Source organism: Trachurus japonicus, chromosome 8 (genome assembly GCF_045865225.1).
Source record: "Trachurus japonicus isolate A0001 chromosome 8, Traja_1.0".
In the NCBI taxonomy this organism is placed as follows: domain Eukaryota; kingdom Metazoa; phylum Chordata; class Actinopteri; order Carangiformes; family Carangidae; genus Trachurus; species Trachurus japonicus.
The window spans coordinates 2,844,666-2,869,214 of record NC_140914.1 but is presented as its reverse complement, the minus strand read 5'-3'; the positions used below and the strand labels follow the sequence as shown (position 1 = coordinate 2,869,214).

General features: G+C 42.3%; 2 protein-coding genes across 2 annotated transcripts in view; both read right to left on the bottom strand.

Annotated features, from left to right (window-relative positions):
- The window catches only part of LOC146982330 (uncharacterized), a 420,172-nt gene that overhangs the window by 359,194 nt on the left and 36,429 nt on the right, over positions 1–24,549 (bottom strand). Inside the window, exon 2 of the mRNA XM_085785572.1 lies at positions 22,939–23,163. Within this exon, the coding sequence (XP_085641698.1) occupies positions 22,939–23,163 (225 nt within the window). The remainder of the gene's footprint in view (positions 1–22,938; positions 23,164–24,549) is intronic.
- On the bottom strand, positions 3,259–10,100 carry LOC146982332 (protein NLRC3-like). Its single transcript, XM_085785504.1, has 4 exons — positions 10,061–10,100; positions 5,236–7,216; positions 4,832–5,005; positions 3,259–3,448 (listed from the first exon to the last, which is right to left on the bottom strand). The coding sequence occupies exons 1-4, from the start codon at positions 10,098–10,100 to the stop codon at positions 3,259–3,261; spliced, it is 2,385 nt and encodes a 794-aa protein (XP_085641630.1).

The window sequence follows — 24,549 nt, the reverse complement described above, 5'->3', positions numbered from 1 at the left end:
GGAGGAGTTATGAAAGTAGGGACGCCAGTGCGTCACGGCGCCCCCTCTGTAAGCCTGCCCTTAAAAACAAAGACCACTTAAGCAGAGTGAAACTGTGGAACCCTAACCTCTAAAATTAAGCACTGTACAGAAATGAGTCTTTTTGCATGTTTTTATCAATACATTTCGAACACTTTTAATATATTTTGAAACAAAACTCCAATTTCACTTTCCAGGGACTTTAACGAGCTCTGGCCTGAGAATCAGAGGTTACCATGGCAACTCGAGATGGTTACCACGGCAACTCGAGGTGGTTACCACGGCGATAGGGGCCCCCCAGGCTGAGACAGACAGAAACTTGGAGAAAAAGAGTGATTTTCTGCCTCTGCACTGGTCTCGCAAAAGGCTTAGGGTGACAAAACGGTAACTCCTATCAGAACAAAACACAGATCAACGGTGCTGTAAGGACTTCCTGAAACATTTGGTACGATTTGGTGTTTCTACAGTAAATATTTTGGAGACGCTGGCAGTTTTAAAACATCAGTCCGTTCTGCTTCTCTCAGAAAATCTTTGTATTGGAGTCAATGAGGAGCAGAGACAGACATGGCACTCAGAGGCTGATTCTGTAAAGTCTGTACGTCTCTCTGATATTTTGAGCACATGATATGAGAGATAACACGTTTGTCTTACAAATTCTGAAAAAATCATGTGTGTAGAGTGTAAATTGTGGCCGGGCCGAGTGTGTAAAGAGAAAAAATCTGGAGTTTTTCTGACATCTCTCCCACTCTAACCGATGATGTCACGCGCTCTGACACGAACATTCCGTGCAATACACACCCATTATAATCTCATAATTTCTCCAAAAATGATCATGGTCATTGAACAGGGATTGATCAAAAACTATATGACCTATCAAAACGTGGAGTAATACGACAATACACAAGACTTGTGTCTAATGTTTAAAGTTTAAATGAAGTCTCTAGGTGAAAGTATGCCTGAGCAGTAGACGTTTGTTAAACTCCAATGATTGGTCTTTTTCGCTCTTTTTTTTTCGCCCGTCCCATTGACTTTCATAGCTGTAGGGATCAGTGCCCGGTGCGATGGCCCGTGGCCCTAAATATTGAACAACCACTATTTCAAATGTCATTAATCAATTCAATCAAAGTCAATGATTCAAGTTCTGAGTGAAGATCAATCAGGTTCAGTTGTGGATCAAAGATTTAAGATCTACAAGAGTAACAGTCAGTGAACTCACTCCAGAGTCTCCAGTCTACAGTCTGGACTCTCCAGAAAACCACTCAGAACCTTCACGTCTGAAGACTTCAGGTTGTTGCAGCTCAGGTCCAGTTCTCTCAGGTGGGAGGGGTTGGACTTCAGAGCTGAGACCAGAGAAGAACAGCTGATCTCTGACAAACTGCAGCCCCTCAGTCTGAATAAAGAATAAAAGAAGAAGATTAATTCATTGATTGATCAATAATCAGATGTGTCCTGATCAATAATCAAAGGGACTTTGTCCTTGTGTTCTTTTGTTCTTGATCATGTGGCCTTCTACCAGAGATGGGGACTCGAGTCACTGTGACTTGGACTCGAGTCGACTCGAGTCGCTATTTTGATGCGACTTGACTTGACTTGACAAAAAATAAAAGACTTGCGACTTGACTCGGACTTGAAGGTTAAAGACTCGGGACTTGACTTGACTTGAGACACGATGACTTGAATGACTTGAATGACCAGCCGCCACCGCTGAATTTTTCCCCGGCACGGCACCAGATCAGTCGGTGTTTTTTTTTTTCCCCCGGACTTTTTATGCACTTATTTTGAAAGGACCGCTGGAGAGAGAGAGGGAGGGGGAGAGAGTGAGAGGGGGGTTTGATACGGAGGGGCCTCCAGGGTCGCTGCAGCGGGCGTGCTACATGGATCTGTTAGACTATAATATAATACATCCATGGCGTGCTATCACGCTCGCAGCTCAGTGTTTTTAAACGGAGATTTCATCCGGAGTTTCAGTGACGGTGAGCGGCCTGACGCTGCTTCATTAACGCTGCGTCGCCGCCGCTGTCGGGACAAACGCACAGTAACCTATAGACATATGGTAACAGTCACCTGTTACCAGCGTTACCATAGCGAGAAGCTAACGTGTCCTTTAAAAAAAAAAAAAAAATCTCCTCTCCTTCAGCCTCACGTTCTCACTGCTGCAGAATCTGCAGTGACTACACAGCTGTTTGCCTGTCAGTCATAGCATCCAGGAATGTTTCAATGTTACACATTCTTTGACTTTTGAATATAAAATATCAAATTAATATCTAACTACTTGAGTGCAGGCTGAGAATGGTGTTGTCATGATAGATTTTCTATTCTATTCTATTGATGTAGTAGTAGGAGTTAACCTTTTGTGATCAGATCAGGTATGAAGAGGCTCATTAATGCATTATAAGACATGATAAGACATAATAGATGTTCTATTCTATTATAATATATTGTCTTCACTTTATTTAGATTAGATTCTGCGGGTGAAATTGCAATAATAAGGTGACTTGACTTGGACTTGACTTGACCTATGCAGGACTTGACTTGGACTTGACTTGACATAACCTGTGACTTGACTTGACTTGACTTGCCCAAAGAAAAATGACTTGGGACTTACTTGAGACTTGAAGGTTAAGACTTGAGACTTACTTGAGACTTCAGTCTGTCAATATACAATCAATATCTGATCAATACCTGTTGGACTAAACACTGACTACAACTCTCTGGTTTAGAGATTCTGACTCTTTTAGACAGATTTATATTTGTACCATTTCATGTCACTAACTTTGTATTTTTATTCTTCTCTGTTATTATTATTATTATTATTATTATTATTATTATTATTATTATTATTATTATTATTATTATTATTATTATTATCAATAACTTTATTGATCAACTAGTATCAGGGTTAAATCAATAAACTTGCAGCACAGGGGTCAATGACGTGATGAAACCCAGTGTCAAGTGGTGTAACTTTGATTTTTCAGAAAAATCTGAATAAAGAGGAAAATAAATCTGGACTCAAATGAGGAATTAATACAACTCTGTGTTTCTGGACTCATTTTACATCATTTGTCACAGATTATTTAGAAGAAGAGTTTTTTGTTTTTAGGACATGTCCTGCTCAAGATGCATTTAAATCTAAATATAGAAACACAGAAAATAATCTATTTCAATTTAATGTTTTCAGAAGATAGTATATTTTTACAAGTTCACTTTAATCCACTGTAGGTGGATCAGATACAACAGTCAGTAAACTGACCTCAGAGTCTCCAGTCTACAGTCTGGACTCTCCAGAAAACCACTCAGATCCTTCACTCCTGAATCCTGCAGGTTCTTGTTGATGCTCAGGCTCAGTTCTCTCAGGTGGGAGGGGTTGGACTTCAGAGCTGAGCCCAGAGAAGAACAGCTGATCTCTGACAAACTGCACCAGTCCAATCTGAATAAAGAATAAAAGCAGTGAGTTGAGGACAAAGCTCCTTGTTGACAGCGTTCAGTGTCTCATCATCTGTTCAGAGCTGAAGAAGCTTCAGAAAGAACAAGTTTAGAAAATCAAAGTCCAACAGCTGAAGCAACAGGAAGCAGGTTAAACAGTGACAGAGAGAAAACAGCTCATTAATATTCATGAGAAGCTGCTGCTGCTTCAACACAGACGCAGTGACTCCGCCTCTTCACCTGTCAGCTGCACCTGTGGCTCCATCCATACAAACTCATGTTGTGCAGCCACATTTCTCAGAGACTCTGTCACTGAGCTCCTTCTCACTCCAACAGCTCATCTGCACTCATACAGTGTGCGTCATAGTGCGCGTGTGCATAGCGATACGCCGCTTCAATGGCCGACAAACACGGCTCCAGAGTTCAGGGCTGTTTGACAGCAACATCAAGTTGTGACAATCTTCAGAACGACGTGGTCAGCTTTTCTCCGTGGGCGTTTTGAAAGTGTGTGCAGCAGGTTGTTTGTGGCGAGCCCGTCCACAGCAGCTCATCACTCAGCTTCTGTGCTGCTGCTCTGCTCTGCTAACACACTGACTGTGTTCAACAGCTCACACAAGCCCACGTTCAAGAAGCTCAGCTGTCACTTTGAGCTGCTTCTGACTCCTGCCCTCAGCCAAGCACTGAGTCAACACTCTGAGCCTGAGCCGCCACATGAAGCAACAACCTTCAGCCCATCTTGGTGAGCCTCCAAACAAACCAGCTGAGCCTCTGCAGCTGCTTCATGTCAGCAGCAACAAGACCAACACTAGCAGCTCTGCTCTCACCTGTCTCACCTTGATTCTCAGCATTCACAGTCATTGACAGGAAGTGGCTGCAGTGTGTGCCGTGCTCTTCACTTCCTGCTTCACACTCCAGCCTCTCCCAGCCAGTTGAGCTACCAGGGAGCAGACTTTAGCTGCCAACAGCTCCCTACAGCCAGCCTCCACTGGAGCGCAGCTTTCCAGCCTCCTCTGCCTCTGCTGCCAGCTCTGTGGATCTCAGCTGCTTCCTCTCATGCTTCCTCCCATGGTTCTGTCAGCTCCACAACATCCACCAGCTGCTGTGTTTCTGACCACAACTCAACATCTGCTCTCAGATCAGTGCTGCACGTTGCTTCAACAACAAGTGTCTGAGTTTAAAACAACAGTTGTAGAAGCTGAGCTCGTTCTCTGCTGCTCTGAATCACAAACACTACGACTGCTCTCACCTTCTTCTCTCTGGACTCATCTCAACTGTTTTCTCTCTTCAGCTTCTTGAGAAAAATCCTCACACACAAATCCTGACATGTATGAACCAATGAGAAGCTGAAGCTTCAAACAACTACAACAGCTCCAGTCAGTGAACTCACCTCAGAGTCTCCAGTCTACAGTTTGGACTCTCCAGTCCAGCACACAGACGCTTCACTGATGAATCCTTCAGGTCGTTCTCACTCAGGTCCAGGAGTCTCAGGTGGGAGGGGCTGGACTTCAGAGCTGAGGCAACGACTTCACAGTGAAGCTCTGAGAGTCCACAATCAACAAGTCTGTGATTAGAGAAGAAACAAAATGTGTGAGAGTAAAATCAGACAATTTGTACTAAACACACACAACATGTCATCATGTGATCAACATGTGCTCTTCACACTCTGGTTCAGTTCATCTTCTCTCTTTGTGTTGGACATGAAACAATAATCCTCATCATCTGTGTGTGTGTGTGTGTGTGTATGTGTGTGTAGAACTAATTGATGGTGTTATTGATCATGTCTGGACTCACTCAGCCTTCCTGCAGTTCCTCACAGCTGGGATCAGTCTCCATCGTCCCTGATCTGATGTCTTGTACTTCTTCAGGTCCAACTGGTCCAGAACCTGCTCTGACATCTGCAGCATGTAGGCCAGAGCTGAACACTGGATCTCAGAGAGTTCCTTCTCTGATCTGTTCTCTGACTTCAGGAACTGTTGGATCTGCTGATGAACTGACTGGTCCTTCATCTCCGTCAGACAGTGGAAGATGTTGATACTTCTGTCAGGAGAGATTTTAACACTCTTCATCTCCTTGAGGTTGTTGATGGTTCTCTGGATGGTTTCTGGACTGTTGTCTGTCTGACCCAGCAGACCTCCTAACAGCCTCTGGTTGGACTCTAGAGAGAGGCCATGAAGGAAGCGAACAAACAGGTCCAGGTGACCGTTTCTACTGCCAAGGGATTTTTGCATGGCACTCTGCAGGAAGTCATCCAGGGTTAAATCATCATGTTGTTCTATCAGGAACTTCTTGAGGACCTTTGCGTTCCTGTTGGTGAAACAGTGGAACATGTAGACTGCAGCCAGAAACTCCTGAACACTCAGATGAACAAAGCAGTAGACTGTTTTCTGGAAGATCACACTCTCTCTTTTGAAGATCTCAGTACAGAGTCCTGAGTTCACCAAGGCCTCTGTGACATCCAGACCACACTGCTCCAGGTCTTCTTGGTAGAACATGATGTTTCCTTCCTGCAGCTGTTCAAACGCCAGCCTCCCCAGCTTCAGAAGAACTTCCCTGTCGGCCTCCGTCAGCTCCTGTGGACTCGTCTCATGTCCTTCACCGTACTTGTTCTTCTTCCTCTTTGTCTGGACCAGCAGGAAGTGTGAGAACAGGTCCGTCGTGGTCTTGGGCAGCTCTCCTCTCTGGTCTGTGGTCAACATGTGCTCCAGAACTGTAGCACTGATCCAGCAGAAGACTGGGACTTGACACATGATGTGGAGGGTCCTGGACGTCTTGATGTGTGAGATGATTCTTCTGGACAGCTTTTTCTTACTGGACCTCCTCCTTAAGTACTCCTCCATCTGGGCGTCAGTGAAGCCTCGGACCTCTGTTACCCTGTCGACACATGTAGGAGGGATCTGATTGGCTGCTGCAGGTCTGGAGGTGATCCAGACCAGAGCCGAGGGAAGCAGATTCCCCTGGATGAGGTTTGTCAGCAGCACGTTGACTGATGACGTCTGTGTGACATCAGACACAACCTCCCTGTTGTTGAAGTCCAGTGACAGTCGGCTTTCATCCAGGCCGTCAAAGATGAAGAGAAGTTTACAGACAGCCAGCTGCTCTGCTGTGACCTTCTGTAATGTTGGATGGAAAACATGGAGCAGCCCGAGAAGACTGTACTGATCTCTGATCAGGTTCAGCTCCCTGAACGAAAGCAGAACCAGCAGACTGACATCTTGGTTCTCCAAGCCCTCGGCCCAGTCCAGAGTGAACTTCTGCACCGAGAAGGTTTTTCCAACGCCAGCGACGCCGTTGGTCAGAACCACTCTGATGATGGGTCTCTGTTGGACAGGTGAGACCGTAGAGACGTCCTCTCTCTGTTGGACAGGTGAGACTGTAGAGACTTTGTTTCTCTGTTGGAGATGCAAATATTTAGAGAACTTATGTCTCATTTTGTCAAAAACATTGGAAGAGACTTTGTCTCTCTGTTGGACAGGTGAGACCGTAGAGACGTCCTCTCTCTGTTGGACAGGTAAGTCTTTAAAGATGTCGTTGCACTTGATTGGAGTGTCCTGGAGGGTCTTCTTCTTGGACGTTGTCTCCAGCTGTCTCACCTCATGTTGGGTATTAACCTCTTCACTCTGTCCCTCTGTGATGTAGAGCTCAGTGTAGATCCTGTTGAGGAGGGTTCCACTTCCTGTTCCACTTCCTGTTCCCTCAGTTCCTTCAGTCACTCGTTCACATCTGCTCCTCAGACTGATCTTATGTTGATCTAAAACCTCCTGCAGACCACGATCTGCTGAGAGAGAAGAGACAGAGTCAGACTGAAGACAGAGAGTCTGACAATCTGATCAGATTATTTTCATCAGCTACAGAAAAACTACAGACAACAAAGAGAAGGTTTGAATCATTATCTTAAATGTCAGTGAGTGTGATGGAACAATGACTCTGGAGAAAACAACAGGCAAGGCAAGGCAAGCAATTTTATTTGTATAGCCCGTTTTTACAAACAGTTTGTCTCAAAGGGCTTTACATGGCATCGTAACAACATCCTCTGTCCTTAGACCCTCACATCGTCTGAGGAAAAACTCCGTGGAAACCCTTTTAACAGGGAAAAATCGGAGAAACCTAAGGGTGAGCAACAGAGGAGGGATCCCTCACCCAGGACGGACAGACGTGCAATAGATGTTGTTACATACAAGACAGTTTACAGTTTACAGGTCCTGGTTTCACTAATGACCACATCAGCAGACAGATGTTCATTCTCACTTTGTCCACAGCTGCTCTGATTGGCTGTCTGCAGCTCACCTCTGGTTCTGGGTCTTTGTCCATGATCCTTCAGGACGTCAGAGACACCACTCCTCTTCTCTCTGTCAAGACATTTCTGGATCAACAACATGTCGCAGTCTCAGCTCCACATCTCTGATCTGTCTGATGGATCTGGTTCCTGGTTTCTCTCTGACTCAGGCTTCAACCTTCACTGACTCCATTTACTGCATTTAGTCCCTTCACTGAAGAATCTTGTTTCCTGACTCATTAGACATCATCTCTGTGAACAAATCCAGATGCTGCTGCTCAGACAGTGTCTACAGTGAAGCTCTGACATGTGAAACTCATCATTCAGGCAGCGCCGTCGTATAGGGGGGAAAGGTGATGACAATTATAAGGGCCCACAGCCCGCTAGGGCCCACATACAGCCCCCCTCTATGACAAAATTATTATGCATACACTGAAGTAATATATACATACGAATGAATCCGAATTAAAACAAAGCCACAAGTCATACAATATTTTAATTTTAATCATTTCAATAACCCCCCTGACCCCTTCTTAAAAAATGGTTTGGTCCACACAGCGGTTCGTTCTTCCTCCTCGGAAAAAAGTGAGCGCGAGCGAACTCCAGCAGGGTTAGGATGGCCCCCAAAAAGCATAAGTCTGGACCATAGACTGTAAAAATAAGGTCTGGACACCAGAAAAGAGTTGAGAAGGAGGCCAGGAGTAGGGACAGCAGAGCAGGGGCCCAGGATATCAAAAACTTTTTTACTAAGAATGGTGAGAGTAAAACTACCGAGGGTGGCTGAATCAATTTGCCTACTTGTTCATTCAATGTCTGTAACATTACCTTTGACGGGGCGCAGGCTGGAGCCTCGCTGTCACCTGGCCGCGCTACACTCTGGACAAGTCGCCAGTTCATTAAAAAAAAAAAAAAAAAAAGTCGGCAGTTCATTGTAGAGCAGCGGTTCCTAGAGTAGCTATAACTAAACGTTACTAATTTGGAGGCTACTACAGTGTGTGTGTGACTGTTTCACACTGTCACTGGCACTGACAGTGCTCCAGTATGCGTCCACTCCAAGGGGGCAGTTGTCGGTCTGAGAAGTGAAGCTCACTTCCGCGTTCAAAAAGCTGCAATCCCCTCGGCTGTCGCTGGGGGCTGGCTCCAGAAGGGAGCAACTCCAATTGAGCCCCATGTTAAAATAGCCGATTTTACAGCTTTAAAAAACATATTTACAGCCTGGTACATTTCATTTTTTTTGGTCTCAACCGATAGTTTCTACCCCCGCACACACTCTGAGGGGGGTGAATTTTTTTAAAACTCTACCGTTTTACTGTTATTAGGTTTAAAGTTCTGGCCAATTAGGGCGCAGAACCGTTGAGTGACAGGTCCGGCGACCGCTGCTACGAGGCCAGTGGGCGGGCTCTCGGCCGGCCAACCGCCGCACCGCTCCAAATATGGCAAGTAGAATCCAACATGGCGCGGCTCAAACCTAGCCTGACTCTCGCCAGACCCTTGTAGTTCCGTAAAGCTATGCTGAGCTCCACACAAGGGTCTGGGAGTGCTCCATAGGCGATTCATTTCAGAAGGCGGGGCCTTGTAAAAAAAATCTTGTATGTGATTGGATAAACCACTTGTCCGTTATCTTGAATGACGTGCTACTTCAGCCACTCACTGCGAGCCGCCATTGTTGTTTGACTCAAACAGTCGCTTCAGCGCTACGTCACACCTCAGAAAGTCCCGCCCGGCGATCCTGATTGGTTCATTATTTTTTGCTCCGGGGAAGAAGTTTGCATTGGCCTCGAGTCCAGACCCTTGTGCGAAGCTGAGCGTAGCGCCTCTGGCGTAGCTTTGCGGAACTACAAGGGTCTGGCGAGAGCCAGGCTAGCTCAAACCCCCGTAGTAGCGGCACAAAACAGACTCCCCCAAACCAATGGGTGACGTCACGGACGCTACGTCCATTCTTTTTACAGTCTATGGTCCACTCAGAGGTTGCATTGAATTGTATTATGACACATTCAAGTTCCACTCAGTAATTATGAGTATCTGACGAAGGTCAGTTACGTTATCATGATGTGTTCAATGTGGTCTTGTAAAATGTGTTATGGTGGGACATTTGAATAGCCTAAATACAAAAAAGTTAAATGTTCAAAGATTTGTTGTTGTTGTTTGTTTTCATAGCAATATAAAATAAAATACACCATAATAGCTGACAACAACAAAGTAGCCTAAAAAAAAGAAGAAAAAAAAGACTATTTAGAATAGGCTACAGTTTACACTGACTTTTGAATGATTTAAAAATGGTTTAAATATATATATATCTATATATCTATCTATATATATTTGAGTTAAATGCTACATATTTACCTGTAGACTTCTTGAGCCAGGACACTTTGTTTTTTTGCATATCAGTGCTTGATTGTTAAATACAATAAAATACCCACTACCTATTTGTTGAGGGGTTCACCAAAAAATAGTCACAGGTCACAAAAAAGTCCTCTCCTTACTTGGTGTGGCTAATATATACTCATTTCTTTTTATTTTAAGCATCATTGAAAAATCTCACATTCATCAAAGTCTCAACCTCTCTTCTTCACAACTCCACTGTAGTGTAGGGGTTATGGTGGCTGCTTGCCAACCCTAAGGTCACTGGTTCGAATCCAAGGGAAGAACTCTTGTTATGTTATGTTGAATTCTGCTCTCCTCCCCCGCCTTCAATTGGTTACAGGTATTTGTTATCTCCTTGATTACTCGTACCAGTTTGCAGCACATCATCACATTACAATGAATGACAACAGTCTTGAAAGCAGTGTGCTCTCTGTAGACGAGTGGCAGAGTAAAGGCTTAGTGATCATATGGTCACGGGTTCGATTCCTGCCTCAGTCATTTCACATCATTGCTTGACTTTTGATTCCAATTATTCAGCTGTCATTGGACAGTCTTTGATTCCTCATAGTATAAAGCTCATTGTAACTCAGGTTCTCTGTGGCCATATGGTTAGTGTGTTAGGTGTTGTGCTATTTCAACAATTCATATATCAAAACGTGCAGCTTTTTTTGAACTTTATCGGCGTTACTTTTCTCTTTTTAACTATTTATACTTTTTCAAATATTAAACTTTTTCTGCAAATTAAACTCTAGACAAATTATTTTCTCCAGTTTTGTAGCCACACTTGTCTTCTGGCTAAAATTCTGGTCAAAAATGCAAAGAGACTTAGATAATAATTTAAAATATTTTTTAAATGCAGCCAGGGAGCTCTCTGCACATCATCACGTTACAATGGCAACATGCTTATGTCTGTGCTCTCTGTGGTGAAGTGGCAGAGTAAAGGTTTAGTGTTCATGAGGTTGTGGGTTCGATTACTGGTTCAAATCTTGCCTCATCAACAATTATAGTGAATTATTTTCCCAGTCGTCCTCTGTTGACTTCTGATAACTTGCTTCATGTTGAAACTGCTGCTCTCAGCCTGAAATTCACAGAAATTTTCATTCTAAGTCATTCAAGCTTGACTCTCAAGCTTTCTTGATGTTGACAGTGTGCAGATCATTAAAGCTCCAGTTGGTAAGTTGACGAAAGTGAAAGTAAACTCCGCGACTTGGTCGGAAATTTCAAGACAATACTCCGTCAGGTCCCTTTATGAACCTCTGCCAAGCGCCCCCCACACACACAGACACACACAAAGTAGCCATAAACGCACCCACAGAGAAAAAAAAAAAAAAAAAAAAAGATGTACCGTATCCATAGCACGACGTGTAGGAGCGGCGATTGGCTGCTCCTCCTGCTCCCTCTACCTGACTGGTGGAGAATCGTCGGGCGCGGTGGATTTTGGCAAATACGATTACAGGCTGTAGGTGGAGCCAGAGGAGTTGGATTTTGTCCTAAATTACTCATTTAATGTCTGACCATCAGAATATAGTGACAGTTCCAGCAAATATGACTGAATAATTGTTACCAACTGAAGCTTTAACAGACAACAGTCTCTGCAACTGTGTGTGCACCGTGGCCTAGAGGCAGAGTGGAAGTCTAATGACCATGAGGTTGTGGGTTCGATTCTGACCTTGGTCAGACGTTTGTATGGTGATCACTGCTTGCACTATTTGCTAATTCTGCAACAGCGTTCAGTTGCTATCAGCAGTCACACCATTTCCATTCTTGGAAATGCTTTTTCTAGTTAGTGTGACTGCTGAAGCAGTCACACTATTGTTCTTCTGTTTGGCCATTTTCTTCCGCCTTTTTACGGTCTTCTTCTAGTCCTTCATACTTTGTGCTATTTCAACAATTCATATATCAAAACGTGCAGCTTTTTTTGAACTTTATCGGCATTACTTTTCTCTTTTTAACTATTTATACTTTTTCAAATATTTAACTTTTTCTGATTTTTTTCAGCTTTATAATGTGTGTGTGTTGCGTCTAACGAGCAGAGCCAGAGTGGTGTCAGAGTGGATAGAGGCAAAAAAACATTCTAGAGTTTTTCTGGCTAAACTGTCAGCACGGCCACAAATTAAACTCTAGACAAATTATTTTCTCCAGTTTTGTAGCCACACTTGTCTTCTGGCTAAAATTCTGGTCAAAAATGCAAAGAGACTTAGATAATAATTTAAAATATTTTTTAAATGCAGCCAGGGAGCTCTCTGCTCCCATTCAGCTCAATGCATTTTTTTCACATCAGCAGGAGAAGGAGCTCAACTTTGTAACGTTAAGTGCTTTTTAATTCATTTTAATTCACCAAAAAATAGTCACAGGTCACAAAAAAGTCCTCTTCTTACTTGGTGTGGCTAATTTATACTAATTACTCTTTATTTTAAACATCATTGAAAAATCTCACATTCATCAAAGTCTCAACCTCTCTTCTTCACAACTCCACTGTAGTGTAGGGGTTAGGGTAACTGCTTGCCAACCCTAAGGTCACTGGTTCGAATCCAAGGGAAGACTTCTTGTTATGTTATGTTGAATTCTGCTCTCCTCCCCCGCCTTCAATTGGTTACAGGTGTTTGTTATCTCCTTGATTACTCGTACCAGTTTGCAGCACATCATCACATTACAATGAATGACAACAGTCTTGAAAGCAGTGTGCTCTCTGTAGCCGAGTGGCAGAGTAAAGGTTTATTGATCATATGGTCATGGGTTCGATTCCTGCCTCAGTCATTTCACATCATTGCTTGACTTTTGATTCCAATTATTCAGCTGTCATTGGACAGTCTTTGATTCCTCATAGTATAAAGCTCATTGTAACTCAGGTTCTCTGTGGCCATATGGTTAGTGTGTTAGGTGTTGTGCTATTTCAACAATTCATATATCAAAACGTGCAGCTTTTTTTCAACTTTATCGGCATTACTTTTCTCTTTTTAACTATTTATACTTTTTAAAATATTTAACTTTTTCTGCAAATTAAACTCTAGACAAATTATTTTCTCCAGTTTTGTAGCCACACTTGTCTTCTGGCTAAAATTCTGGTCAAAAATGCAAAGAGACTTAGATAATAATTTAAAATATTTTTTAAATGCAGCCAGGGAGCTCTCTGCTCTCATTCAGCCCAATGCTGAGAGTTCTCCACAACTCTGTCTGTAGTCCAGTTGGTTACAGGTGTTTGTTAAGAGACGCATTAATTGCTTCTGCCACCGTTTGCAGCACATCATCACATTACAATGGCAACATGCTTATGTCTGTGCTCTCTGTGGCGAAATGGCAGAGTAAAGGTTTATTGATCATGAGGTCATGGGTTCGATTTCTTACTTTTTTTTTTAAGCAGAAGCCAGTGATCCTCTTATCAAAGTCAAATCTTGCCTCGACAACAATTATAGTGAATTATTTTCCCAGTCGTCCTCTGTTGACTTCTGATAACTTGCTTCATGTTGAAACTGCTGCTCTCAGCCTGAAATTCACAGAAATGTTCATTCTAAGTCATTCAAGCTTGACTCTCAAGCTTTCTTGATGTTGACAGTGTGCAGATCATTAACAGACAACAGTCTCTGCGACTGTGTGTGCACCGTGGCCTAGAGGCAGAGTGGAAGTCTAATGACCATAAGGTTGTGGGTTCGATTCCGACCTTGGTCAAACATTTGTATGGTGATCACTGCTTGCACTATTTGCTAATTCTGCAACAGCGTTCAGTTGCTATCAGCAGTCACACCATTTCCATTCTTGGAAATGCTTTTTCTAGTTAGTGTGACTGCTGAAGCAGTCACACTATTGTTCTTCTGTTTGGCCATTTTCTTCCGCCTTTTTACGGTCTTCTTCTAGTCCTTCATACTTTGTGCTATTTCAACAATTCATATATCAAAACGTGCAGCTTTTTTTGAACTTTATCGGCATTACTTTTCTCTTTTTAACTATTTATACTTTTTCAAATATTTAACTTTTTCACAAAAAATCTCACATTCATCAAAGTCTCAACCTCTCTTCTTCACAACTCCACTGTAGTGTAGGGGGTAGGGTAACTGGTTGTCAACCCTAAGGTCACTGGTTCGAATCCAAGGGAAGAATTCTTGTTATGTTATGTTGAATTCTGCTCTCCTCCCCCGCCTTCAATTGGTTACAGGTGTTTGTTATCTCCTTGATTACTCGTACCAGTTTGCAGCACATCATCACATTACAATGAATGACAACAGTCTTGAAAGCAGTGTGCTCTCTGTAGCCGAGTGGCAGAGTAAAGGTTTAGTGATCATATGGTCATGGGTTTGATTCCTGCCTCAGTCTTTTCACTTCATTACTTGACTTTTGATTCCAATTATTCAGCTGTCATTGGACAGTCTTTGATTCCTCATAGTATAAAGCTCATTGTAACTCAGGTTCTCTGTGGCCATATGGTTAGTGCTCAGCCTGAAATTCACAGACATTTTCATTCTAAGTCATTCAAGCTTGACTCTCAAGCTTTCTTGATGTTGACAGTGTGCAGATCATTAACAGACAACAGTCTCTGCAACCGTGTGTGCACTGTGGCCTAGAGGCAGAGTGGAAGTCTAATGACCATGAGGATGTGGGTTCGATTCCGACCTTGGTCAAACATTTGTATGGTGATCACTGCTTGCACTATTTGCTAATTCTGCAACAGCGTTCAGTTGCTGTCAGCAGTCACACCATTTCCATTCTTGGAAATGCTTTTTCTAGTTTTTCTTCTTACTACTTTCCGCCTTTCTACGGTTTTAAACTAGTCCTTCATACTTTGTGCGATTTCAACAATTCATATATCAAAACGTGCAGCTTTTTTTGAACTTTATTGGCATTACTTTTCTCTTTTTAACTATTTATACTTTTTAAAATATTTAACTTTTTCTGCAATTTTTTTCCCATAGGAATGCATTGAAAACATCTTCAAACTTTTAAAATCTTCTTACTACTTTGAACCTCTAAAACTTCAGCATACTTTCTTCCACAGACTCCATTTCACTTTTAAACTGTAGACAAACTTTTAATCTATTCATATATTACTCAGCTTATTGATATCTTCAACAGTTTTTAGGTATTTGGCTGTTTTAAAATCATTAAAATTTTCGACAAAATCCAACTTTATAATGGTTGTGTATTGCGCTTAACGAGCAGGGCTTAGAGTGAGTGACATCATCGTTCGAGTGAGAGGGATCGGAAAAACATTCAGGATTTTTTGGATAAATTACCAGCATGGCCACAAATTAAACTCTAGACACATGATTTCCTCACCGGTTTGTAGCCACACTTGTCGTCTCTCATCTGATGTGTTCAAAACAGCAGACAGACTTACAGAATTGTCTCTATGAGCCTAATTGTGCAGCTGGACCCGCTCCAGTGGCTCATCCACTTCAATATAAAAGTAGGAGCTGATTTTTTTAGAAAAGCAGAAATGCCCCCCTTTTCTACCTTGCGATTCTGAGAAAAGTTTTTGCCCTACAAACATTTAATGCACATCAATGTGCTCAGGAAGGTCTCCTTGCCCCAGTAGTCATGGCCACATTCTGATAAGAGGTATACGGTTCTCTTTTACTGGGCTGTTTTCAGAAGCTGCACAGAGCTCAAATCTCTCTGCTCTGCTCTGCTCTGTGTGCAGTTGGTCCAGCTGTAGCGGCCAGCTCGTTATCAAAGTCTATTAATAGAACAGGTCAGGTGCAGCCTGGCCGCTCGTTAAGATGTTTTTAAACACAGCCCCACACAGACACATGATAAACCAGACTGACAGAGGATGTCCACGCACAAACACAGGCATCACACTCACAAAGACACACACAGACACTCACACACAGTCACACATGCACGCATACACAAACAGACAAACACACAAACACAACACTGTTCCACACAGTAAAATGTAAGCAGTTAGTTGAGTCGCCATGGTAACTTCTGAGGGCAGGCTGCCACACAGGTGTAATCAATCAGATCATTAGGGAGAGAGGAGTTTTATGGCGCTTATCAACAGTTTTACTTTCTGCATATGTACACGCAGGCAGAGAGACCGCCAGACTCACACACCCAGACACACACACAGGTTTTCAGCTCAAATTCATCAGCCTCTCAATTATTTACAGGTGGAGCCTGGGATATAGGATGCAGCTTTTAACATGCGTCAAATCTATCTATCTATCTATCTATCTGTAGGTTCCTAATCAATGAAGCCATGAGCTTGACGCTCTCCTCCCTCGTAACATCCACTTAAAAGGCAAAAAAAACTCCACACGTTCTTTCGTTCCTTTTCATAGTTTACTCCAAAAATAAAGCAAGATACAATCCAGCATGATGAAAATAAAAAAGGCCAGAGCAAAATATCTAGAAAATGCTGAGTAAATGCAGAGGTAAAGGCAGAGGTAAAGGCAGAGAGGTAAAGGCAGAGGTAAAAAAAAAAACTGTGTGGCTCCACTCCATGACGACTGACCTGACTGACTGCTTCACGTGAATCACGCACACACGTATCAATCCGCATTAAAGGTTACATGCGCAATTTTTAACCTCTAAACATCCACACATTTTTAAGTGAAATGAATTAAATAGTAACTTATTAATATTAACTGTTCCCCTGTAAATAATGTAAATAACCCATTTTTATCATAATTAACAACAACCTCTTTTTAGATGTAAACTTAAATTATTATCCAAATACTAATCAACTAAAAATAGCATTTAGGCTCCTATACTATCTATCTATCTATCTATCTATCTATCTATCTATCTATCTATCTATCTATCTATCTATCTATCTATCTATCTATCTATCTATCTATCTATCTATCTATCTTTTCAAACCCTTTGTCTCTTTTTTCACTTTCACTTTCTTTCCTTCTTTTACTCCTTCATTTGTATTTTACATAACTTATTTCTATATTTCCCTCTCTATCCATCCATCCATCCATCCATCCATCCATCCATCCATCCATCTACTTCGTTCTATCTATCATCCCCCTCTCTCTTTTACTTCTTTCTTTCTTTCTTTCTTTCTTCTACCCCATTTCTTTTTACTTCTTTGTTTCTTTCTACTCCTTTTCCCTTTCTTTGTTTCTACCCCATTTCTTTCTTTCTTTCTACCGCTCTCCGTATATCTCTCTCTTTCATTTATCCACCCCAATTTCTTTCCTTCTTTCTTACTACCCCTCTGTCTCTTTCATTCATTCTCTATTCTCTTTATCTTCTATCTTTCTGTTTTTCTTTCCTTTGTCTTTCTCTATCTACCATTCTCTCTGTGTCTTTTTCTTTCTTTCTTTCTTTCTTTCTTTCTTTCTTTCTTTCTTTCTTTCTTTCTCCATCTACCCTTCCCATTTTCTTTCTTTCCTTCTGTCCTTTTCTTTTTTCTCTCTTGTTCCAACCTTTTTCTTTCTTTCTTTCTTTCTACTCCTTTTCTCTTTCTTTGTTTCTACCCCATTTCTTTCTTTCTTTCTTTCTTTCTTTCTTTCTTTCTTTCTTTCTTTCTTTCTTTCTACCGCTCTCTGTATATATCTCTCTTTCATTTATCCACCCCAAATTCTTTACTTCTTTCTTACTACCCCTCTGTCTCTTTCATTCATTCTCTATTCTCTTTATCTTCTATTATTCTGTTTTTCTTACCTTTTTCTTTCTCTATCTACCCTTCTCTCTGTGTCTTTTTCTTTCTTTCTGTCTTTCTTTCTTTCTTTCTTTCTTTCTTTCTTTCTTTCTTTCTTTCTTTCTTTCTTTCTTCAGCTCATTTAGCATTGTTTCAACAATTTCTTTAGCATTCACACCATTTCCATTCTTGGAAATGTTTTTTCTAGTTGAAAATGTATTTGCAATCAGAGGTGTAATAGAATAGACAACTTATAATTAGGGCTGTCAAACGATTAATTTTTTTAATCGCGATTAATCGCATTTTTTCCATAGTTAACTCGCGATTAATCTCTATTAAAAATATTATATATGGCGCTTTGGACTTTCAACACTCCAAAGTGTTATAATCTCTAGACAAACAACTTTTAGACCAGACCTAGTAGGCCTACCTAATCATCCCAGATAGCAAAATGACATTGAATCAACGTTGAATTATGGTCAGAAAGGTTGATTGTTGGTTATGGTTGAAAAATCAATGCTAGATCAACGTTCTAAAAATTTAATGTTGAAAATATGACATTGAATCAACATTGAAGGATGGTTGAAATTGAAATGCCAACATTTAATCAACATTGTTTCACTGATGCTGTTTCAATGCATTGAACTGGGTGAGACCACATAATGAGAGGAAGGGGGTGTCAAACATATTCAATTTAGCACCATATGCTGTAGACGTGATTTTTTTTTTTACTGTTAAAATCCTCTGAAGGCTTGTTTCTAGTTCATGACAAAAACGTCTACAATTTGTTCTCAGACAGTGAGAGCAAGGAGTGGAGCAGTCCAAAGCTCCACTTTACACCTAGTGGTGGTACATCCCAACTGCCAGGCGGCAGCAGTCGGCTTTTTTTTTCTCTCCCCTCTTTGACACCGCTGGACCCTGCTCCTGTTAAAGTAAGTTAAAAATATTTTTATTTTACTGATTATAAAGATATTAGCTGTGTTTTTTGCTTAATGGAGTTTATTAAATTTTGTTCATGATGTATTTTAACTGGCACGTTTTCAAGCATACAGCTTCGGTTTAGCTGTCCAGGTGAGTGATAAAAACTGTTAATTTGAGAGTAAATATTATACAACACACGGTCTAAAATAGCATTCGACATCCACCAAAGGCTTTTAAGCGGCGTTCACACCGAACGCGATAGACGCGAATATAATCGCGCCAGACGCTTCATTCGCACCGCTTGGTCATTTTGGATCATTCGCGTCCATCGCATCATTCGCGCTAGACGCTCCGCCCGTTCATTTGAAAACCGGTGATCTCAACCTGCTCTCTTTCCACGTCGATCGTGGCTGATATCACCACCGTTGCTGCACTGTACTACTGCTGTACAAGTCTCAGAAACACCGGAAAACCACCCGCCGTCGTGTCTGGGTTCACTGTGTGTGTGTGTGTGTGTGTGTGTGTTTTTTTTTTGTTCACTCTGTGTAGAAGACGGCAGCGGTGCCCACACACAGCTCAAATACAATTAGCTTCTCCTTCATGTTGTTCTGAGTGTAAACAACCGTACAGAGAAGTGACGTCGTCGGCTTGAACTCGTCGCTGATTGGATGTCACGGCGCGATGCCGCCTGAAAAGTTCAATATTTTCAACTTTATTCGCGCCGCTCTAGACGCTTCAAACGCGCCGCTTCATTCGCGCCGCGTCTCATCGCACCAGACGCTCCATTCGCGCCGCCTCCGCCTGAATCGCGTGTCATCGCGCCATTTACATTGATTTTCAATGTAGAGTTGCCGCTCCATTCGCGTCTATCGCGTTCGGTGTGAACGCCGCTTTAGACTAGTTTCCGGCGTGAGACCTAGTGGCACAGCTACCAGCTCTAGACGCTTCAAACGCGCCGCTTCATTCGCGCCGCGTCTCATCGCACCAGACGCTCCATTCGCGCCTGAATCGCGTGTCATCGCGCCATTTACATTGATTTTCAATGTAGAGTTGCCGCTCCATTCGCGTCTATCGCGTTCGGTGTGAACGCCGCTTTAGACTAGTTTCCGGCGTGAGACCTAGTGGCACAGCTACCGGTAACTGTAAAGCTGCTGGTCTGTGTTGTGACTGGAGCAGCTGCCGTTAGCGCAGCTCCACCTGAGCTTTGTGAATTACCGGCGGCCGGAGCGTCTCAGCAGCAGCTCGGACGTCCTGTGCATAGACTGTAGGTCCTGTGTCGGGGAAACGCTTATTTACGTGACAAAATAATCAATGACAATCGCCTGACATTTTGTTTGTTTTACATGTAGGTTAAAAGGTGTGAGAGGCTGAGCCATGCCTCCGTCTAGGACACAGCGCTGCCGGGAAGAGTCCGTGAAGATGAGCACATAACCCCGGACCTCCCTATCCCGGCTCCCGGTCCCATCCCGGTTCCACTACAAAGTCCTGCTGCTCAGCTGCTCAGCCACAAGTGCATCAACAGACACACGTCTCCTTCTACAACAACTCATCACTCCACAGTCCAACACACGCAGACAGCTGCTCCTCCGGACCCACCGGAGGGGGACACACCTCTGGAGCTGCCTCCTCCTCCAGCTGAGGACAGCAGCACAAAGACTGGACTCTTTACAAACAGGCCTAAAGAACTTTAACTGCTAACAGCTGTATGGACTAGGTAACGTTATGCCCTCTGGTGAGCGAGCCTTTTTTTTGAATGAAAAGTGCATTATAAGTTAAATCGATTATTATTGTCATTAATAATTAATAAAATGCTGGCTGTACAATGTAATGGCTCCTATGTGTAGTTCCCCGACTCAAGCTCTATGTTTTTGTTTTGCTCGTAGCGTTGTTATTTCATGTGCGGTGCCACGGCTCCGATCGGGAGACTGATAAAACTAGGAGAACTAAGTCATATGTTTTCACATAAACTTGCCTTTTCAGAATAAACCTTGAATATTAAAAGCCTGTTTTCTGTCACTTTTTTCAGTTATTCGAATATGTTTAGTATGATTCCATATTTTTGGACTAAAATAACATTTATATCTGCCTACAATTAACACAGATACTTCCATTTAGATAACAGTCGATTCAGTAACATGTTTTCAATGTAAAATCAACTAAAAATATAGCAGCAGATTGCTTTTAGATGAACGTTGAATCAGTGTTGATTCAGTATCGCTTAATGGTTGAAAATATGACGTTGATTCAACATCTATCATAACGAGCGCTTTCAATGTTGATTAAATGTCGGGAATCAATGTTGATTCAACGTAGCTGCCTGACCATACTTCAACGTTGATTCAATGTCATTTTGCTATCTGGGATAACACATGATGCATGAAACTCACACAGAATTGAAACGAATTGCATCCAGTGGAAATTGCCCTTTACTTTGCTACGCCTCTGCCTGGCCATGTGCATTTGTTGACAACAGACGCGGTCAAAAAATCAATACATCGCCACGTGCATTTGTTGACAACCGATGCCGTCAAAAAAATCAATACATCGCCACGTGCATTTGTTTACAACAAAGCCGTCAAAAAAATCAATGGATGGAGCTGTGGATATATGTGTATATTTGTGTAGCAACCAACTTGAAGGTGGCTTACCGCCACCTACTGGACTGGAGGTCCCACACTCCAGTCCTCCAGTCCAGCAGACAGAGGACAAAATGGGCCGCGATTAACCGCGATTAAAAAATTGAATCGCGTTAATTTTTTTAATTAATCTCGTCGCGATTAACGCGTTAACTCTGACAGCCCTACTTATAATACATAATTTACATAATAATACTGTGACTTGTTAAAGCAATACTTACCTTTCTGGAACTTTTGCACATTTCTTTGTCTAAGTTAAAATGCTATTAATAATCTGATGACACATTAAAATGTAAGAGAAACCCAACAGGGTTAAAAACTCATCATTTTTTCATTCTCGTATAATTCTGAGAAAAGTCTGACCAATAATATTATTCGGTCCGATTAATAAGATTTGACGAGCGACCGAACCTACTTAATATGTAATGAGTTTGTGCACCCCTCTCCTCCTCTCCCCCCTCCCGACCAGGAAGAACGCTTATTGACAGAGCAGTAGCAGGACACAGAGAGCAGAGGAGACTAGAGTCACAACACACAAGAAAGAAGGTTTTTGGAAATAAATAGTTTTTTAAAAGACCAATAACTGCAGCCGCAGCTGGTTGCAGAGTTTCATGTCTGATATAACGTTGATAGTGATCAGCCCCAAGTGATACGTAAACACAGGAAGTCACATGTGTCTATAAAGCATCCAGTGCTAACGGCTAGGCTACTGTTAGCTCTGTGCTAACGGCTAGGCTACTGTTAGCTCTGTGCCAACGGCTAGGCTACTGTTAGCTCTGTGAGTTCTCAGCGGTCCGGACCCGGTTGAACTCCGGACCGGCGCGGCGCGGCTCGACTCGGTCTGGATTTATTTTGGCCCTGAACCAGCGCATCAGGTGGCGCTGGTCCGGCCGCCAGCCCGGTTCGTTGAGAACTGCAATCTGTAACAATCACTTCCCCTGCGTCTCCAGTAGCAGTAGGCTAACAACAGTTTATTATAAAACTCATCAGTCATCACTGAGTCCGTTTATATGGTTTAAAACTCCGGTGTTGTGTTTGTTTGTGTTGTTCCCGTTTCACTCGCATTCCTGTTCTGTTTACCGTTGCCATGCCAACGCATGCAGCGGGGAGGGAGGGGGCTCGTGGAGGTGCGGCAGGAGGGAGAGGTGGGTGGGACTTGTGAGGGAGGTGGAGCTGTTGATTTTCAAATGTTTGTGCTGTGCTGAGTGAAATGCCAGATCGGTAAGTATTGCTTTAAGTCGTTAATCGTAAAAAAGGAAACAATTTGGGTGTATTACACCAGACACCATCAAGAACACTGAAACACAAGAAAATCGAAGGTGGCAATGAATACGGTAGAGGGGCCCACACCGATATTCTTTTAGGGGGCCCAGAATTCCTAGCAACTTCCCTGCATTCAGGCTGTAAAATGATCCTGCAAACTGCTGTAAACTCTGTTAGAAACCAGCTCTTCAACGTTCACCAAACCACCTGGAACGAGCCACGTCTTTAAAGCTCATGTTGATCAGCTGCAGGAAGAACATGGAGGAGGAACAAGTCCAGATGTTCTTTCATCAGATCAGTTCAGAAGAAACATGAAGAGACCTGAGCAGTTAGTATGAAGACACTGATCAACCACAAGAACCAGTTCCTGTTGACTCACAGTCACTATGAGCTGCAGGACCTCAACACACTCAACACTGGTAAAGAGGCTGGAGCAGGTCTCTTACCGGGAGTCTGACGCTCCAGGTCCAGGACTGAAGTTTAGAGGTTGAAATTTGGATCCGTCACTCTTCACAGACCAGCAGGTGGGTCCAGGTCCAGGTCCAAGACTGAAGACTGGAGGTTCTCCTTTGGACCGGTTAGTCATCAGAGATGGACAGGTGGATCCTGGAGACTCTGGTCCGTCCTCCTCTTCCTCCACATTAACACTCATCTTCAGGACTTCAGTCAGTCTGAGAGGGAAACCAGAAACACTGAACAACACTGACGTTAGCTTCAGATCCAGCAGTTAAGGGGAAAGTTAACGGTTGAGTTATTCTATATTTCTTCAAAAACAATACATCCACGGGGCGTTTAGAGTTTAGAGAATACAGGTATTGCTTTTCCATAAAAAAATATATTTAGTCTGAATTAATTAATATAAGAAAATATGATGGGTTTGACAATGACTTCCTGTTTACATCTGACCAGCAGTAGTCGTCACTTCTCCTCTGTTTTGCTAACCCTCCTCTCGGTTGTGTGGATTTGTTTTCAAAGCCTTTGATAATCAATCAGTGGATCTATGGATTATCATATACGATGTTACGATGTGTGTATTTGTGTAGTCTTATCTGTCATAAACAAGAGATAACTGTTTACAGGGAGCGTTTGTGTCATAGACGAGATGAGAGCTGTGACACCGGGTCAGAGGCTCTGATCGCAGGTTTGGTTTCCAGCCACGATGTGGAAGGAGCCTCCACTCTCCCTGTAACAAGTTACAAGTCTTTTATCTAACATCACAATAAGTGATGTAAAATTATGTTTCTGTCTTGATCAATAGAGGGTGGTATGATTAAATTCAACAGCTGAACTCTGAATCCTATCTGAATCATTTCACCTCTTCATGTGAAGGCTATGATTCATTTTGTGTTGAGTGTAAAACTTTAACACTTCTCCAGAGAAGATAATGAGTCTTTAAAACAATAAAACCGTTTTCATCAGAACAGGTTTAGTTTTGTGTCATGTGTTTTTTTTTTTTTATCAGAACCTAGGTCTGATGTTCCTTTTTGTATTTTGCACAAATCCAATAAAAGTCATCACAAACCATAAACTATAAATAAGCTATAGGTATTCATCCAGGCTTAGAAAACACTGGTGGGACAGGCTGCTAATGAACTATGTGGAGAGAGTTGATGATTGATTCTCTCTCTCTGTGTCGGTCTCTTTTTCTCTCTCTCTTTCTTAAATCTGTTTTATCATGTTTGTTGTTGTTGGTATGACTTTAGACATTTATTTAGACACCTTTTGTGTCTGCAATAAAGATTAATAATAATAATAAACTGTGTTTCAGACTCTTTATCTTCTCTGGGTCCGTGTTAAACTTTTATTCTGAAGGTCAAACACAGTTTTCACGTAAAAAAGTGAAATAAACAGAGGATTCAGAGCTCAGCTGTCTTTGTTCTGTTTCCCTTAGCTGCCTGTTAACACTGACTCACACACACGCACACGCACTCACATACACAGAGAGAGAATACAGTATCTTAACAGTTTTTATTTCTCATGTCAGCGCCGTTTTGTCCTAAAACTATTTCTTAAAAAAAAAAAAAACAGTGGGTAAATCTCCAAACGCCGCCTCAGAA